At 42.2% G+C, this 19,222-nt stretch overlaps 1 protein-coding gene across 1 annotated transcript in view; it reads right to left on the bottom strand.

Moving 5' to 3' along the window:
• Positions 1 to 6,616, bottom strand: part of PHF2 (PHD finger protein 2) — a 157,656-nt gene extending 151,040 nt beyond the window's left edge. The window contains exon 1 of the mRNA XM_063291807.1: positions 5,930 to 6,616. Within this exon, the coding sequence (XP_063147877.1) occupies positions 5,930 to 6,027 (98 nt within the window). The 5' untranslated portion in view covers positions 6,028 to 6,616. The remainder of the gene's footprint in view (positions 1 to 5,929) is intronic.
• Positions 6,617 to 19,222: the final 12,606 nt, after the last annotated feature.

The raw sequence follows: 19,222 nt of genomic DNA, 5'->3' as shown, positions 1-19,222 counted from the left end.
CTTTATTTCTTTTGAAAGCCTGAATATTATTATTCTTCAGTTATGCTGATTAGAATTTATAAAAGACTGTTGTCCTCAGGAAATTCAGTGTTGGGTTTAAATACATTCTTTTCTCCATTCTTGTTTTATGAAATATTTTTCATAAATAACACATATTTTTCTAGACCAGGGCATATACAGTCTAGGATGCTGACAGGTGAGTATCAAGACAGCATAGTACAAAAAAGCTAAGAAAAATACAATTGAAATGACAATAAGAGTATGACACACAAAATGAGAAAGTATAAGCACTTTTAAAAACTAAATGCTTGTCAAAAGAAAACTAACTTTATCTAACAGGCACCAAACAAAAAAACAAAGAAATCCAGGTAATCTCTCTGATGTGGTCATTTCACAGCGAGGGTGCCATTCATGGCTGTTCTGAGGGAGTGGGGCAAGTGACATCACTTGGGTCATAACACTGAACAGATGATCCAAGTTACATAATTTGCTTCACTTGTACCATGACATTTTGAAGCATGATACCACTTCTAAAGATGGCTATGCCATCAGTGCAAAAGCCTTCTCTTTAGCAACAACCCACGTCATTTGGCAGAACCTTTAAAGTTGTGAAGGGTCTTTATAGAGGGCTTTAAGGCTTTTTTACACAGGGATAGGCCATAGGTCACAATGATTTCACATGCATCATGATCTCATTGTGCAAATAATACAAATTATGTAATTTGTATCAGTCATCTCATGATGCAACTGATGCAAATTATATAATTCATACCATTTTCACAATGAGATTATGACATTACTTGCTCCCCTTACCTTCCCTGTGGACAACAGGGGGGCCTTGTATTTATGCAGATTATTTGATGGTATTTATAATATTTATGCAATATTATTTGATGGTAACCCCCATCTCTACATGCATTGGAAGTTAAATAGCCTCCAAGGGCAGCATGTTATCCTCCTGTTTAGCTGTTTTAACAGCTAAAATGAGTGAACACTATAAAAGACTTGCATAATATGACTGAAGAGTTCACCCCAGTCTTTAATCAATCATTATTTATTTATTAATTTATTTCTTTTATCCCACCTTAATTATTTTTTATAAATAACTCAAGGCGGCGAACATACTTAATACTTCTTCCTCCTCCTATTACTATCCTAACTTGGGCTGGCTGAAATTATTGTACAGTATCAAAGACAGCACATAGTCAATGGACTGCAATAATCCAAACAAAGGATACTTAAATATGAGCAGTTATAGTTAGGCTTATGTCCAAATAAGTTCATAGCTAGACATTAGCTAAAGCTAATAAAAGGTACCCAAACTACAATGTCCAATGTTACTGCCAGCCCAAAGTGATTCCCTAATGGGAGTGCCTCCTCCTATTTAGGACAGTTTGAATTACTTGCCATCTAGAACATCAAAACACTAGATAGCAATTAATGCTTTAAACATTATATGAAGAATATAATAATTAATGGTTGTATAATTAATGATTGCATCATTAAGATTGTATTATCTTATTTTAAAAACCAGATTCACACCTTATGATGTGATCATATTTATATATGCTTAAGGATACAATCCTATAAACTTCAGCTGGAAAGTATTTTCCATTGAGTATGAATACACAAATGTAGAATCAAGCTATATGTAAACAATAGCTAAATCTATTGTTTTTAGATTTTAGAACACATCTTGCTACACCAAAACTAAAGAAACCATTAGTGTGATGTGTGAACCCAGCCATAATTAATTTTAAGTATGTAGCTTAGTACTCTCCAGATGTGTTGAGGGCTGACCACAGTTCCCAAAATGGTATGATTCTTGGCTAAATATTCTGGGTGGAATCCATTAAAACATGATGATCCAAACATATATGGACTGCATTTATTTCAGAAATGAATATATCACACTTCAAATCTAAAAAGTGATCTTATGCCAGGGTACAATAGTCAACAAAGCTGAAAAATTAGATACAATACAAGAAGTAAATCAGCCTCCTCCAATTTGTAGCCTGCAGATGTGTTAGGATTTAAACTAGTACATAAACTAGTACATACATACTAGTACATAAGTACATATTTCTAGGGAACATCACTATTCCCCACATTCATAAAATACATATTAAAAAACAGTACTTTCAGAATTAACATAAACAATGCTGGATTTACCTATAGATCATAAAGATAACACATTTTAGAAATGTATAATTAAGGACACTTTCAAATAAGTTTCACATTTATCAGTTAAATTGGTCATATGCCAGTTTTTGTTATACATATATAATCAGAGCAGCTAATGAAAATTGCCCAATTTTCTGTGGGAAAACTTTACTGAAGTATCTTTTTTTGTTTGTTTTCAGATTTGAACTTACACCTTCCTGTGTACATGGGTATTCTTTTGAGAGGCTCCTCTTTTAAATGTTAAGGGCAACCCAATGTTTTCATTATTCAATATTATATATGATTTTCCTGTATATTTGTACTGAATCCTACCCAGGTGTCAATTACTGACTAAATTATTTCACAAAAGTCTTGTTTAGATGAATTCTGCACATCTTTTTTGTTTGTTTGTTTGTTTGAATAGCTGTTTTTATTGCAAAAAGTAGCTAATGGGAGACAGGACTTGCAGTGTAATGAATCAGCTCTCTCTTGCTCTCTCCTGCCCTAAAATCAGATATACTGGAAGTTGTATATATACATATGTATGCTTAAATGTTCTGCACATATTATCTAACTTTGTGATCCTTAGCCCTCAAAAATATACAGCATCACATACTGCATCATGTACACGGTAAGGAGTGAGCAAGCCATGTCCTAAGCCTTGCTTTGCTGTTTAAGGCTGTCAACTCACAATTGTGCAATTATTCCTGAAATGGTAATCCATTTCTGTTACATTTATCTGTAAAGCTCAGTGAAACTATACATAGGCGAAAAGTCTGTGAGTATTATATGCAGAGTTATTTTTTTTTAAAAAAACATGTTTTTATTACATTTTTAATATTTGGTTGTTGGCAATTTGAATGCATAGATGACAGAAAGGGAAACTATAGTGAAATAAATTTGATTTTAAAAAGAACAAAAAAAAATCACTATGGCTAACAAATGCCGTATTTTTAACCACAGCACATACTTTGAATTACATTTAGTTGTGCAAATCCTTACATATGTGCAGCTAATGTTTTCAAGACAAGATCTGTTTGTACATGGAAGGGGGGATACTCTCTCCCATGTCTGGTTCCTAATCACAGGGTGATTCTAAGCACTTTGGCTTAAAGCAGAAATAATAGTGCCTTAATCTACCAAAATTAATGGTACACCAAACTCTACATAAAATTGGGCTGGGTTATCTTATTACCAATCACAGTTGAAGAAAGTCTTTCATAGCATATAGAATGATTTGCTACTTCAGCATCAGGTACTGAAATGTGTTTGAATCTTATTGGAGGTTGTGTTTTTTTTAATATTCCTCAGCAACTGTTTCTAACAATGGTGGTTTGTGTGTGTGTGTGTGTCAGTGTCATCCTCTCCCCCAAAGAGGTCAAGGCAGTATTCAAGGTTTCCCACTGCATACAAGTACTTATCCTCACAACTCTGAAGCTGGATGATTTTGAAGGACTAAGTGCAAATTCTGTTCTGTGCTCAGACACATTGAATTATAACCACCAATCCCATGATACCAAATTTGCCCAGTTTTTGGCTTTTCACAATTCATAATACCCAGAGTGGCGGACAAACCCCAAAATAAACAAATTACTACAAGTTAATGTAAAAGCATCAAACATTACCAAAGCAATCACACGACTGTCATTAGTTAATTTAAAGCTACCTTGTCTATTCCTCAGCGGGGAGGCAATCATCCTTGCCCTTGAAATTGAGTTTCCCGAATATCAACCTGATTTTGATCCCTTCTCTGCTGCTGTCAAGAAACCAAGTTGCAAATAAGTTCAGCAGCGAATCATAGGAAGATTATTCATCGGAGACGCCTCAACCTCCATGCGCAGCTAAAGCTCTAAACACGCTCCGGAGAGCCACACCGAAGTCCTTTAAAGTCCCGCTGACTGGCACGAGAGAGAAGCCCGCGAGAACCGACCAAGAGACTCACACAGGAGCTTCATTCTGGCAGCCCATGCCCACAGGCAGCAGACCCGAGACGTTTCAGTGTCACCGGTTTCCATCAGAGGTGCCTCAGTTTCCACAAGACCTATTCTGCAAGCTGCCTAAAACTGAACTCCTAGGAAATCCGGCCGAAGTCCCTTCCCCTTCTTCCTGCAGCTCCATTTTTTTTTTTAAATGAGCGACGCGTCTGCCTTCCGCCTGCAACACAACCCCGCCACCGCGAGGCACAAAGATCAGGTTGATAGTCAAATCATACCCAGAGAGTCCCTGCAACAAGGCAGTCGGAGCGACGCGGGTGAGGTGAAGGGATAATTAAAGCACCAAGAAAGCCTGACAAAGGCGCGGGGCGGGAACCCCTCCTGTTCAGATCAAATACTAATCAAAAGCGAGGACGAGCGTGTGGCCGAGGGAGTTTCCAGCCCCGGCGCGTTACATTGTCTCAGATTCCACTGCCGACTGTGGACAACGCGAATTAAAACAGGCTTTGCCGCCCGAGACGGCAGCCAAAGCTTCGGCCGGGGAGCGTCAGGGAATGAGCCTCCCCAGCCGTCTCCGGGACTGGGTCAAAGAATCCACACCAACCCTCGTCTCTCATTCCGCGAAAAGAAAGAAAAAAGGGTCACCGTGAAAGAGTCAGAGGCGGACGCGGCAACCTTTGGGGGGCCTTCCACAGGCAGCGCTACCTGAGGAAGCCCTGAAAGGGGTCTCGCCTTTCTTGTGCTCTTCTCCGCCCACCTTTCGGGGTGAGCTCTGGCCGCGGGCTCTGGTTCCGCTGCTCGGCGGAGTGGACCCGCTCGCTCCATACCGCCACAGTCTAGCCGAGGCGAAGTGGCGTCAGCTCCAGGCTTCGGCAGCCTGCGCGGCAGGGAATGCCCTGTGGCCGCCGCTCTCGGGGACGCCCCGGCTCTTCGCTCCCTCTCTCCACGCTGCCATTCGGGGCCCGCGCGCCCCTCGGCCAAATCGGCGCGCCCAGCAGGAAAGGAAACACCCCCCCGGCCGCCCCCTCCCCTCGGGGGCGCGAGGCAAGTGACCGCCCGGAGCGCGGGCTCCCCACAAGCCGCCTTCGCCGCCCGAGTCCCAGCGGCTCCCGCTTGCTCCGAAAGGACCCTTCCCGGGGCTGGCTCTCTGGCCTTTCCCGCTCAGCCAGACATTGTGGAACCTCTTTTCTCAACCTCCCCCTCCCGCCTCCGGCTCTGCTCTCCCCATGCCTTCTCTGGAGAAAGTGAGGGGGGGCGCATCTAACCTTAAATCTTCTCCTTGACCCTCCCCATAGAATCCACCCAATAAGACCCCGATCGGGGGAGGGGCAGCGAGGCAGCGGGCCAGAAACCAGCAGCTAATAAAATAATAATTTCAAAAAACGAGGGAGAAACACCCTTTAGCACAAGCAAGTCAGACCGCCCGCCCGCCCGCCTTCCCTCCCCGAGCAAAGGACAATAGCTCTCTCCACCACCACCACCACCACCACCCGCAGCCCCTTGACACCAGAGCCCCGGGAGGGGGGGAGTCCATTGTGTGTGCCCGGGCTCGACAATTTACGAAACAAAAACAAAACCACACACGCACACAAAAAATACAAGAGAGGGAAACGAGAGAGTGGCTCCTCCTCCTCCTCCTCTTCTCCAAAAAGGCCTGTTGGAAAACTGCACAGAGCAGAAGCAGCAGGCAGGAGCCCACCATCTCCCTCGCTCTCCCGTTCGCTCTCGCCGCTGCCGGAGCGAGCGAAAGAGACGAAAGGCCCCGCGCGAAAGGAAGGGGATCTCTGCCCTAGAGCGGAGGGTGGGGGGAAGGCCCGATCGCTTTGTGTTACCTGCCGTGAAACCAGTCCTTGCAGGCGTCGCACTCGATCATGAAGCGGGTTACGTCGTAGGGCAGCCTACAGATGCAATAGACGGGCACCGTCGCCATGTTAGCTCCCTTCAAAACAACACTGGATCCCAAGGCAAGCGAGCCGTGGGGGAGAGCGAGCCAGCCAGCCAGCCAGCCAGCGGAGAGAAGCAAGCAGGCAGGGCGTTTTGCTGCGGCTTCCTCGCTGTTAGGGAGCTCGCTCGATTCTCTCCTCCTTTGCCACAGGGAAGCGAACCAACCGGGCCTGGAAACGGCGGGAGAGGTGGAGGGAGAAAAAAAAGAAGCAAAACAAAATCCGGAGAATTCAGTAAGCGGTCCTCAAGGGCGAGCTGCAATGTCAGAAAAAATAACCAAGGGTTCCCGAAAGTTTGACTGCATGGCTCCTCTGCCTGGCGCCGGTTCCAAAGCTCACTGGAAGCTCGCTCGCTCGCTTTTTCGTTTTCTTGCTTTTCTTTTTCTTTTTGTTTTTGGTCGTAGTGGTTTCTAAATGATCATTATCCCAAATGTTGGACGAAATGCATTCTATTGCATGCCCCCTGGTGACAGTACAGTACCGAAGCTTTTCATAAACACTCCGAAATGTAGCCCTTTCCTTGTAATGTCCTTACGTCAGCTTGCAACATTGTAATATTTCCTCTGATGGGGCTGGGGAGGGAGGCTGCAGAAAAGGGGAGGCGAATATGCGAAAACTCCCAAGCTTGGCACCGTGCAAAATATTAAAAAGGGTGGTGGTGGTGGGGAACAGGAAGACAACCACTCTCAGAGCTGGAAAATAAACAGGGAGGCGTGCTAAACCGAAGCGGCTGAAAGGGAGATTTTTAAAAAATTACAAACGATTTAGCCAAGGATTCTTGGGGGAGGGGGTAGGAGGGAAGAAGCTTCATTGAAAGGAGAAGAATACTGCCGTGGCTTCAAAAGTGGTATCTGCAGTTGGGAGCCTCGCTCTTAAGACTCTTCCCCGCTAAGAGGGTCGGATGTAAAGTTAGAAATTATGTAGATGGGAAAGAATCGATGTATCAGCTGATGTAATAAAACGGAAGATCGAACAGTTGGACAACAAACTCTATCTTAAAACATTCAAGATACCTTTATTTAATAGCCTGCTTCCTCTTCACTCTTCCAGCTTACCAACGTTGGAGGGTAAAGGAATTGAGAGAACAAACCAAGAATCTCTTCATCCTTACTTCGTCTTCTTCCCCCTCCCTTCTCCTTCCGCCCCCCCCCCCCGTCCGTGATTTTGCAACAGAGTTAAGAAGAGGGAGCAAGACACTTTTGCTGGTGTAATAAACTTCTAGGACAAATCTTCTGAGGTTTCATTCCTACAAACGAAAGTGCGACTCCGCCTCCTTTCTTTCTAATTGTTAATGAAACCAGCAGCGAGTCTGAGAGTTGGTCCGAGGAAGTGGCAGTTCCGGTCTTAGGCGTTCCGGTATTTGGCGTTCTGCGATTTCCCCTGAACCCATAAAAATAGAGTTTTGCGATCAAGCCCCTGTAGCTTTCGTAAAAAACCGCTGCTCTTAACATAGCCCCTCCCCTCCCGCCATCCCTGCTCAAAAGTTTTTGAAAGTACCACGTGTCACTTTGCTGCTTTGCTTTAATTCACGGTTGTGGCCATACGTTAACTCTCGCGGTAGTACAGCCCCCCCGCCGCCCCTACGCAGGCTTGCGATTGTTAGCTTTCCTTAATTTTTCGGTAGGATGCGGTACTGATCCTGCCAAGTACTCATGCAGGGCCAAAGCCGTTAATTCACCATCCTTTGCTCTCATCGTGGCGCTGAAAAAATTGCCAACAAGGCTGATGGCCACCTCCTGCTGCTCCCAAGCACATTATGACTATTCTATATATAGGTGTACTATATCGGATCAAGGAGGCTTTATCTGTAGTTACCACAGTTAATTATCATTCCTTGCGTGATAGGGTAGTTGCTCTGGTGAGAATTACCACTCTGTATTTCGAATTTAAAATGTTGATCTTTTGAGTTTATGCCTGCCTTAGATCTGTAACTATGTTCCTATATGAATAGATCTTCCAATATTTCTTAACATGGGAGTCTGCAGAGGGGGGCCAAGGGCTGGGGGGGGCAGTGATGATATCTACAGTACATAGTGGCACCACCACACAAATTTTGCAACTTAAATCCTTGCATCAGATATCATGATGCAAGGACATAATCATGGCATCTGCATGAGGACATCATTGTGTACCTGTCATGTTAGTATCATCACAATTATGGACGTTGCTATTTCTTGGTGCTAGTAAGGAATCTGTGCATTTTGTTTGACTATGAATGCAGTTGTCAGACTGAACTGCTCATACTCAGCTATATATACTACTAAAATTCTTGTGTCTGTTTTATACTTTTAACTGGGTGAAACGGTGCATTGAAAGGCAACAACTTTTGAATCAAGGTAGCTCAAATGGGCTAACTTAGAGAATGCATCCAAAGTCCAAGACCCATGATTCCCATGGAATAGAAATTTGGCAAATATTATAAAACATGACATTATGACAAAAATATGACAAAAATTACCATAAAACATTTTATGACATAATACAAAATAACATAAAACATTTCCTGTGGTCAGCACCTGATGTTTGACTGTGCTATACAGTTCAGCATGAGCTATTTTCAAGGCAGATACATCTCTGAATGTCGCCCTGAATTTTTAAGAACTTTTCTAGTACATTTCAAGCTCTGCTATTGTTGAAGGCATTGAGGAATCTGGTAAGGAAATATCTCTGAAACAATGACCCAATGGGTCACAGGTTGTCTAGTATCCTTCTAACTGCAGCAGAAACATGTCCCAGTAGCCCTTTTCAAAGGACATGTCCTTGTTGTTTTGATTTAGCTCATCCCCAGATCACAAGTAAATTAGCTTAAAATCTTCTTTAACAAATGCAGTTTTAAAGCAACATTTTCCCTTCTCTCCTGGCATAATTTCGGCCCTGCACTAGAGCTAGAATGCTTCAGCAATGATGAGGTTGACAATGGCTGGGTGACTTTGGGCCAGTCACTCTCTCTCAGCCCAACTACCTCACAGGTTTGTTGTTGTGAGGAAAATAGGAGGAAGGAGTATGCAGTATGTTCGCCACCTTGAGTTATATATACAAAAGGCAGGATATGATGATGATGACGATGATGACGACAAGGACGATGATGCAGTCCAGGACCAAGAGTTGCCAAGTTCCTAATGGCCTCTTTAGGCTGTTGCAGACACAACTCTTCCCTGAGCAGTGTCCTCTGTGGCTATTTTGGCTTGGGCTGAAGGCTAGTAGACTGGATACCTGGCTTCTACTTCTTTAACTTATTAGTTGGGCAACTTGACAGATGGCTAAACCCAGCTTTCCAAGCACTCACCTCTGCTTGCCCAGCCCAGGCCAGCCACATAAGGGAGAGTGACTGGGGGTTATTCTTCCTGCCAGCAGGTGACACTCTTTAGGAGGGAAAATGAAGCCAAGAGAAATCATGAATCACTTTCCTTATCTTGTCCCACACTGAAATTGTAAGGACAGCACCATTTGCTGGCCTTGTTACTGAGGCAAAAAAGAACTCACCATCAGAGCCATGAAATTTGTGCCAGCATACTTTTTTGCCAGCTTAGAGGCAAAGCATTTCTCTATTGTTGTCAATAAAACTTATGCTGCAGCCCTAAAGTCTCTAGGAATCACCTTGTGTCAAGTCTGCACACATCTTTATATACCTAGAAAATACTGTAGTGGTTAGATATTATATGTAAATTAATATCTGAATAAGTATAAAATGGGTCATATTTAAAAGTGGAAATCTCAGTTCTAGTATGGTTTCGCAAGGGCCATGTCATTCATTCCTAGCCATGGCAACAAACTGTCTAGATCACATTTTACCAACACAGTGTTACAACTATAGCCCTTAAAAATAGCTCCTGTTTAAGTGTTCCAGATAACGTTGCGTAGTCCTGTTCATATGACAATTGTTACATGGGTTAGGATATACATCACAGTCCCCCAAAGAAGGATCCAGAAATGTTAGTGAAGAAAAGCTGACTATAACCTTTCTGAATCTTTCCACTGGCAGTGAGGGATCCCATAAATATCAGCCCTGTCTTGTGTCACTATAATCTTGTAAATGGTAACCAGGGCTGCTAGAAGACAGAGTGGGATCAATATAGTCCAATTGCTTCCATCAATTCATATGAGGAGATAATTGATCAGAGCAACAAATGCAATCTCAGTTGCATCCATAACATACCTGGTTGTCAACAGTGCTGGCAAAGGTCCAAGAAACTGAGAGAAGCTAAGCAAGTCCTGAAAGTCTGGGAAGAAAGCTTAGATGCTAATTGTCATTGAACTGGGAGTCAGTCACAGGACTTATTCAATATTCACACTGAATTATTTGTATTGAGGTATTATGAGTTGCCACCCAATGTCATCTGACCCTCTGCAAACCAAAAAATGTTTCACAACTCTCTTCTACCATTTGAAGTCTTATCTTTCAAGGGAATTCTAAACAAACCCCAACAAAGCCCACACATTTTAAGGTTGGTATTCTTAAATTTTGGAAAACTAAAGAAAGTAGCTTCAGCAAAGGATCGTTACCTTGTCGTGGTGCTGGAGCTTGAGCACCTCAATGATGCCATGAGCTAAACCGTGAAGGGCCACCCAAGACAGGAAGGTCATGACAGAGAGGTCAGACTAAATGCGATCCCTGGGGAAGGTAATGGCAACCCACCCCGGTATTCTTGCCGTGAAAACTCAATGGATCAGTACAACCAGAGATATGTTAGTATACCATCGGAAGGTGAGACCCCCAGGTCGGAAGATGGTCAAAATGCTACTGGGGAGGAACAGAGGATGTGTTCAACTAGCCCCAGACATGATGACGCAGCTAGCTCAAAGCCAAAAGGATGACTAGAGGCCGATGGTGCTGGTGGTGAATGGCGAATCCGATGTTCTAAGGATCAACGCACCATTGGAACCTGGAATGTAAGATCTATGAGCCAGGGCAAATTGGATGTGGTTATTGGTGAGATGTCAAGATTAAAGATAGACATTCTGGGCGTCAGTGAACTGAAATGGACTGGAATGGGCCACTTCACATCAAATGACCACCAGATCTACTACTGTGGACAAGAGGACCACAGAAGAAATGGAGTAGCCTTCATAATTAATAGTAAAGTGGCTAAAGCAGTGCTTGGATACAACCCAAAAAATGACAGAATGATCTCAATTCGAATTCAGGGCAAGCCATCTAACATCACAGTGATCCAAATATATGCCCCAACCACAAATGCTGAAGAAGCTGAAGTAGAGCAGTTCTATGAGGATCTGTAGCACCTACTGGACAACATGCCTAAAAGAGATGTTATTTTCATCACAGGAGACTGGAATGCTAAGGTGGGCAGTCAAATGACACCTCGAATTACAGGTAAGTATGGCCTGGGAGAACAAAACGAAGCAGGACATAGGATGATAGAATTTTGCCAAGACAATTCACTCTGCATAACAAACACTCTCTTCCAACAACCTAAAAGACGGCTTTATACATGGACTTCACCAGATGGACAACACCGAAATCAGATTGATTACATCCTTTGCAGCCAAAGGTGGCGGACATCTGTACAGTCGGTAAAAACAAGGCCTGGAGCTGACTGTAGTTCAGATCACGAACTTCTTCTTGCACAATTTAGGATCAGGCTAAAGAGATTAGGGAAGACCCACAGATCAGCTAGATATGAGCTCACTAATATTCCTAAGGAATATGCAGTGGAGGTGAAGAATAGATTTAAGGGACTGGACTTAGTAGATAGGGTCCCGGAAGAACTATGGACAGAAGTTGGCAGCATTGTTCAGGAGGTGGCAACAAAATACATCCCAAAGAAAGAGAAAACCAAGAAGGCAAAATGGCTGTCTGCTGAGACACTAGAAGTAGCCCACTAAAGAAGGAAAGCAAAAGGCAACAGTGATAGGGGGAGATATGCCCAATTAAATGCAAAATTCCAGATGTCAGCCAGAAGAGATAAGGAATTATTTTTAAACAAGCAATGCGCGGAAGTGGAAGAAGACAATAGAATAGGAAGGACAAGAGACCTCTTCCAGAAAATTAGAAACATTGGAGGTAAATTCCAGGCAAAAATGGGTATGATCAAAAACAAAGATGGCAAGGACCTAACAGAAGAAGAAGAGATCAAGAAAAGGTGGCAAGAATATACAGAAGACCTGTATAGGAAGGATGACAATATCGGGGATAGCTTTGACGGTGTGGTCAGTGAGCTAGAGCCAGACATCCTGAAGAGTGAGGTTGAGTGGGCCTTAAGAAGCATTGCTAATAACAAGGCAGCAGGAGACGACGGCATCCCAGCTGAACTGTTCAAAATCTTGCTAGATGATGCTGTCAAGGTAATGCATGCTATATGCCAGCAAATTTGGAAAACACAAGAATGGCCATCAGATTGGAAAAAATCAACTTATATCCCCATACCAAAAAAGGGAAACACTAAAGAATGTTCAAACTATCGAACAGTGGCACTCATTTCACATGCCAGTAAGGTAATGCTCAAGATCCTGCAAGGGAGACTTCAGCAGTTCATGGAGCGAGAATTGCCAGATGTACAAGCTGGGTTTAGAAAAGGCAGAGGAACTAGAGACCAAATTGCCAATATCCGCTGGATAATGGAAAAAGCCAGGGAGTTTCAGAAAAACATCTCTGTTTTATTGACTATTCTAAAGCCTTTGACTGTGTGGACCATAACAAATTGTGGCAAGTTCTTAGCGGTATGGGGATACCAAGTCATCTTGTACGCCTCCTGAAGAATCTGTATAACGACCAAGTAGCAACAGTAAGAACAGACCACGGAACAACGGACTGGTTTAAGATTGGGAAAGGAGTACGGCAGGGCTGTATACTCTCACCCTACCTATTCCACTTGTATGCAGAACACATCATGCGACAAGCTGGGCTTGAGGAATCCAAGGCTGGAGTTAAAATCTCTGGAAGAAACATTAACAATCTCAGATATGCAGATGATACCACTTTGATGGCTGAAAGCGAAGAGGAACTGAGGAGCCTTATGATGAAGGTGAAAGAAGAAAGTGCAAAAGCTGGTTTGCAGCTAAACCTCAAAAAAACCAAGATTATGGCAACCAGCTTGATTGATAACTGGCAAATAGAGGGAGAAAATGTAGGAGCAGTGAAAGACTTTGTATTCCTAGGTGCAAAGATTACTGCAGATGCTGACTGCAGTCAGGAAATCAGAAGACACTTAATCCTTGGGAGAAGAGCAATGACAAATCTCGATAAAATAGTTAAGAGCAGAGACATCACACTGACAACAAAGGCCCGCATAGTTAATGCAATGGTGTTCCCTGTAGTAACATATGGCTGTGAGAGCTGGACCATAAGGAAGGCTGAGCGAAGGAAGATCGATGCTTTTGAACTGTGGTGTTGGAGGAAAATTCTGAGGCTGCCTTGGACTGCAAGAAGATCAAACCAGTCCATCCTCCAGGAAATAAAGCCAGATTGCTCACTTGAGGGAATGATATTAAAGGCCAAACTGAAATACTTTGGCCACATAATGAGAAGACAGGACACCCTGGAGAAGATGCTGATGCTAGGGAGAGTGGAAGGCAAAAGGAAGAGGGGCCAACCAAGGGCAAGGTGGATGGATGACATTCTAGAGGTGACGGACTCGTCCCTGGGGGAGCTGGGGGTGTTGACGACCGACAGGAAGCTCTGGCGTGGGCTGGTCCATGAAGTCACAAAGAGTCAGAAGCGACTAAACGAATAAACAACAAAAAAAGAAAGTAGACTCTACTTGTAGTGAGGCCAGTACCATCTAGGACCTGCCACATGTCCTGTGGAGTTTAATTATCTCAAACTTTGGAGGAATGGAATATCCAGATTTCCCCCAGTGTTGTTACTTAGTGCCCTCGCTGCAGCTCCCTGAATCCCCCCCAAAGCTGTTCCTGGAAGTCACAGGGCTGCAGAAGAGAAGGGGCATGAAACACTTGTCTGGGTTGGTGGGGGAGGTGACAAAGCTATTCCACAAGATGCTCAACATAAGAAAAGAAAAAAGCAAACTTTCAGAAATTCAGAATTTGGGTTATTCTAAGAATTATTTCCTTTAGAAGATTATGAATCAGAGTTTATTTCAGAAATCATGACATATCTGTACGGAGAGATTTCCTGCTTTTTAAAGACTATAAAAATCATGCCCAACAGGTTTAGAGGACCATTGGTTCAAAACCAATAAATGTAAAATCAATAAATATCAACAATGTTTATTTTGTCCAATAATTGTACTCTGGCTAAATTATACAAAATTATTTTAAAAAAAAGATCAGTTGGGATTTAAGGTGTCACCCTTCTCTGAAGGAATCTCTGTAAACTATATATTGCAAAGTGGTGGTCCAATCTGTAAATCATATGAATGAGCTTTCTTTGCTCAGTGGTCCAGTTAGGCTAAGGGCAACCAAATGCATTTTAAGAAAATACTATATTATTAAAGAATGAATAGATGAGAGAGAGAGAGAGAGAGAGAGAGAGAGAGAGAGACTGGCATATGAGAAAACATCAGCCTTTAGTAGCCTCTTTATTGATAAGAATGCCTCATAATCTAAATGAAAATCTTGAATAGCTGCTGTAACTTTGTTCGGAAGTATGTACACACATAGGTACACATGTCCAGAAAAAAAGAAGACAAAAGTAAGTGGGAGTAGGAGGGAGCATCCAAGGGGGTGGTGGGAAGCATGCTTTCTGATTAGTGGGTATTTTATAACTAATCAAATCCATCATAGTAGCCATTTTAGGAAGTGACTCCACCATTATGCGGCCATTGCTCTCTCCTCTGAAAGCTGCAATTCAACTAACCATGGCTCTGGTTTTAACTAACTAACCCTATGACAACCATTTTCTGACACCTCCCAGCATTCAATATTTCCCACATGGCCATTGTTCCTGACAGGGATATTTGCAGATTAAGGGTTGTGGGTTCAGTGCTTGATTTATAGGAAATATGGAGACAGTGACAGAATTATATTTCAGCTCTTTCCACAACTCCTGACATACAGTTTATTGGCATCCCAGCAATAGCCAAGAGTGGTGACTTCCTTAGCCCCATAGGATCTCATCTGAACCAATTTGTAGTTGAATAAGAACACATTTATATGCACTCATGTCAAACAGAAAATATTTGCTTTCTGAGAAGTTGCTTACTTCACCTGAAAAACAAACTGATTCTGTGATCCAAAAGAAAGGGGGGGAAACCCACTCTAGCAATATCTTTCCCTCCCATCAAAGACAAAAAATTGCTATGGGAAAAAAATAGGTCTTTCACTATGACTGATGCATTCTTTAGTTTTCCAGTTCAAGATGTGTGTTATTTGATCTATTTTCTCTGTGTGTAAAACTTGGTGCTATTGAAACACTGATCAACAGGAGGAATAGGTATCCCATAGCATTTTTTCCTTTTCCTTCTGAAACAAAAATTATGGCTCCAATAACGTCTGATGGCATGAAGACAGTTGCACATCTGAACCATAATATTCTCTTCACAGTGACTTTGCAGACACATCATTGCACAGAGAAACATTAATCTGAACTATAGGACTGCTAATTGTCTAGTCACCATAATCCGAGAAATCACTGCTGCTCAACACCCTCTCATGCATGTGAACACAATTTCATGTGTGAATGAACTGCGGTTACCAATTAATAACAGTTCTGGAGAAAATTAATTTTGAACAATGATACCAGAACATGAGAGGAGCTCTTCTAGATCAGGCTCAGCCCAAAGACCATTTAGTTCAAAATTCCATGCCATGTCATGAGCAGTCAGATGCAGGCAAGTATCTCAGAAACACAGGAGGTTGGTAACCTCTTGCCCCATCGTTCCTGAGTAGGAAACTGATGACATACCACCCTTAAGGTATCCCTTTCTTCTGTAAACATATCTATTCCCTTTTAATACAGGAGCCACTTTGGCGTAGTGGTTAAGTCAGCAGACTAGAAACCAGGAGATCAGGAGTTCTAGTCCTGTCTTATGGCACGAAGCCAGCGGGGTGACCTTGAACCAGTCGCTCTCTCTCAGCCCTAGGAAGAAGCAGGCAGTGGCAAACCACTTCTGAAAACCTTGTCAAGAAAACTGCAGGGACTTGTCCAGGCAGCCACCAGGAGTCAGCACTGACTCGAAGGCACATGCATGCACACACACAGGCACATTTCCTATTAAACCTGTCTAAATTAATGACCAATTCCAACTATCAATCAAAGAGAATATTTGTAGCTCAGAGTTGAACTGTGGAGTCCTTGATGCTGTCCAAGCCTTGTTGTTTTCTTGCAGACGTTTCATTGCCAGACTAGGCAACATCTTCAGTGCAAAGGGGAAGTGGGACCTGCTCTCTGTTTATATACCGTGGTTTGTCCAGCTTGTCTTGGTGGAGGTGTTGTTCTCTTCTTCTGAGTTCCTTGATTGGGCTGTCGTTTGCTGCTTGGTTGATTGACTGAGTTAATAGTTCCTTGATTAGGGTGTATTGTGCTGTTTGATTGTTCATCTGGTGCTAATGCTAGTGTTGATTTTTGCATATCTGAGTGTTAATTGCTGGTAAGGAGGTGTTCTGGTCTTTTGGCTTTTCTATTGCCAAACCCCACTCCCTTTTTGCACTGAAGATGTTGCCTAGTCTGGCAATGAAACATCTGCAAGAAAACAACAAGGCTCAGAGAGCACCAAGGACTCCACAATTCCAGCTATGCATTATGTAAAGAAGTGTTTCATTGACTGGTCCTGCATTTTCCCATATTGAGTATCAGTGGATGATCCTAGTTGTTACAGGTGAGAGATGGATAGAACTTTTCCCTGTCCATCTTTAAGCATCATGCATTTTCTATACCTCTGTCATGTCTCCTTACCCACTATGTTAAAAGCAATATCCTTTTTCAGCTGTTGTGGCCAAAACCATGGATAGTATTCCAAATGCAGTTGCACCAGAAATTTATAAGGGCATTACTACATTGGCAGTTTTATTTTCAGTAAAATAAAACTATATTTCCTAGCATTATTTTTTTACAGCAGCTGCACACTCTATCGACATTTTCATTGAGCTCTCCACCATAATTCCAAGATTCTCTTTCTGATCAGTCACTGTCAACTCAGAGCCCCATTAACGCATATGTGAGATTTGGACTTTATATGCCAATGTGCATCACTCTCACCTGATTACATCGAACTACATTTGGCATTTTGAAGCCCATTCAGCCAATTTGGAGAGATGCTTTTAAAGATTCTTGCTATCTTTTTTTCTTCTACTTTACCATCTTGAATAATTTAATGTAATTAGCAACATATTCTTAACTCCAGGTCATTTATAAACAAGTAAGAAACCAGACTGTTCCTTGGGAAACTGTACATTTACAGTATGCATTATTTCTACTATCTGCTTACTGTTTCTTAAAGAAGCCCATGGCAGTAACTGTTCTTTAATTCCATTATTGCTGAGTTTTGGCGGGGAAGCTTTATTGAGAGGCATTGCAAAAAAACTTGTTAAAAGTTTGGGTGTCCCCTTTTTTATATTTTTGCTGGCATCCTAAGAGAAATCCAGAAGATTAAGTGAAATGTTACTTTTGAAGAAGCCATTTTAGTTGTTCCTCAGTAAAGTTCATTCTTCTATATGTTTGATTATTTATGTTTAGTAATACCATATCTGATGCAAACATTGACAAATCATATAGCTTATAAATGTCTGATCTGCTTTCTAACTGGTTGCACAAGAAGTGCCTTTGTCGAAGCTGTAAATGTATGATACCTAAATGTATGATTCCTAAAATGCATGTACATCAGTTGTCCTTTCATCTTTGGGTATTTATATTCAGTAGTAAACATTGTTGGAGAACCTGGCAAATCCAGCATGCCTCATTAGCATATGGATGGCTGCTCTAGGATGCAAACTCTCAGAGGAAGCTGTTTGTTGCCACTTCCTCTTTCTCTCTCTTCCTCCTTCTTCCACCAGGAGCAAAGCACATGGCTGTGTGCTGCTCCATCTTTCTGGGCACCATGCAGTGGGCCTGGAATTCCCATTTTCTTCAGTGCAGCTCTTGGCAGCTATAGGGCTGAGAGTTTAGGGGGAATTAAGCTTAGAAAGAACAGAAGATACAAGGAACATCATTTTTCCACTGACGATGGATGTAACTGAACCAACAATAAAGTCAGTAAGAATCTTTTTACTAATCTTAATCCTACTTTGTCTAAGTGTGTGATTCTTTATGCTTGGGAGGGCTGAATGTGTAAGATCAATAACTTGTGTTTCTCTGATGTGCTCATTAAAGCTATTTTAGATAATATTCTTTTTCTGTGCACAGCTTCTCAGCTGTGTTAAGCTCTGCTCCGTTAGGTGGTTCTAGCAGGCCACTAATTGGCTTCAAACATCACATTGCAGGACTGCAGGGGATGTTTTGTTTGATATAGTAAGGCCTGACAGTCATGGTGCTCTTAAAAGTAACTGTCTCCCAGGAATAAGAACAGGTAAACCTCTTCCTGGATTCACGGGGATGTGATCCAAGATTTCTGATGGGTGGCTTCAGTGTAGCTTTCTCTAGCATTGATGTGGTACCTGGCAGAATGCTAGGTTTACTGACATGATGTCCAGAGTTGACTAATAGTGGGAATCTCTCTCTTCTAGCCCAATAGGCTGGAGATGCCAGATGGAAATTTATGACTAACGAGATGTTCATTCTTTGTGCCCTGACTCATCATTTTAATGGCAAAGACTTTCACTTGACACAATGGTTGCTCCCTCCCTCCCTTTTTTTCTTTCTTTTGGATAAGCTTATTATTTCAGACACATTTAATCCAAGTGATGGTGTCATCTTTTTAAAATAATGTGATGGGGGGACAGAATTTCTAGTCTATACCTGACTGGGCATCAGTGGCTGTATGATAAAAAGCAGTAATGACTTAATTATGACTGGCTATGAGGAGGAAATAGATAAATGAATTTTACATAATGGAGCTAAATGTAAACTTTAGCATGGAATGAACAGATTGAATGTATTATTTACCTTATTCTACATTTCATCTACAAACCTTAGAATAAATGCTTCTGAGGCTGTTCTTCCATTCAAGCACAAACCCACATGGATAAAGAATTGCTGATTCACCCTATTCAAACTGGTTTTTTTCTGACAGAAGAGTAACCACATCCTCTTGAAATTGAAATATAATTATGTTTGCTTTAGCATAAGTTTGATTTTTTATTTTTATTTTTTTGAGAATGTGCCATCAAGCT

This window comes from Candoia aspera, chromosome 2 (genome assembly GCF_035149785.1).
Source record: "Candoia aspera isolate rCanAsp1 chromosome 2, rCanAsp1.hap2, whole genome shotgun sequence".
In the NCBI taxonomy this organism is placed as follows: domain Eukaryota; kingdom Metazoa; phylum Chordata; class Lepidosauria; order Squamata; family Boidae; genus Candoia; species Candoia aspera.
Note: the sequence above shows the minus strand (reverse complement) of the source record. Positions and strands in the feature narration are given on the sequence as shown.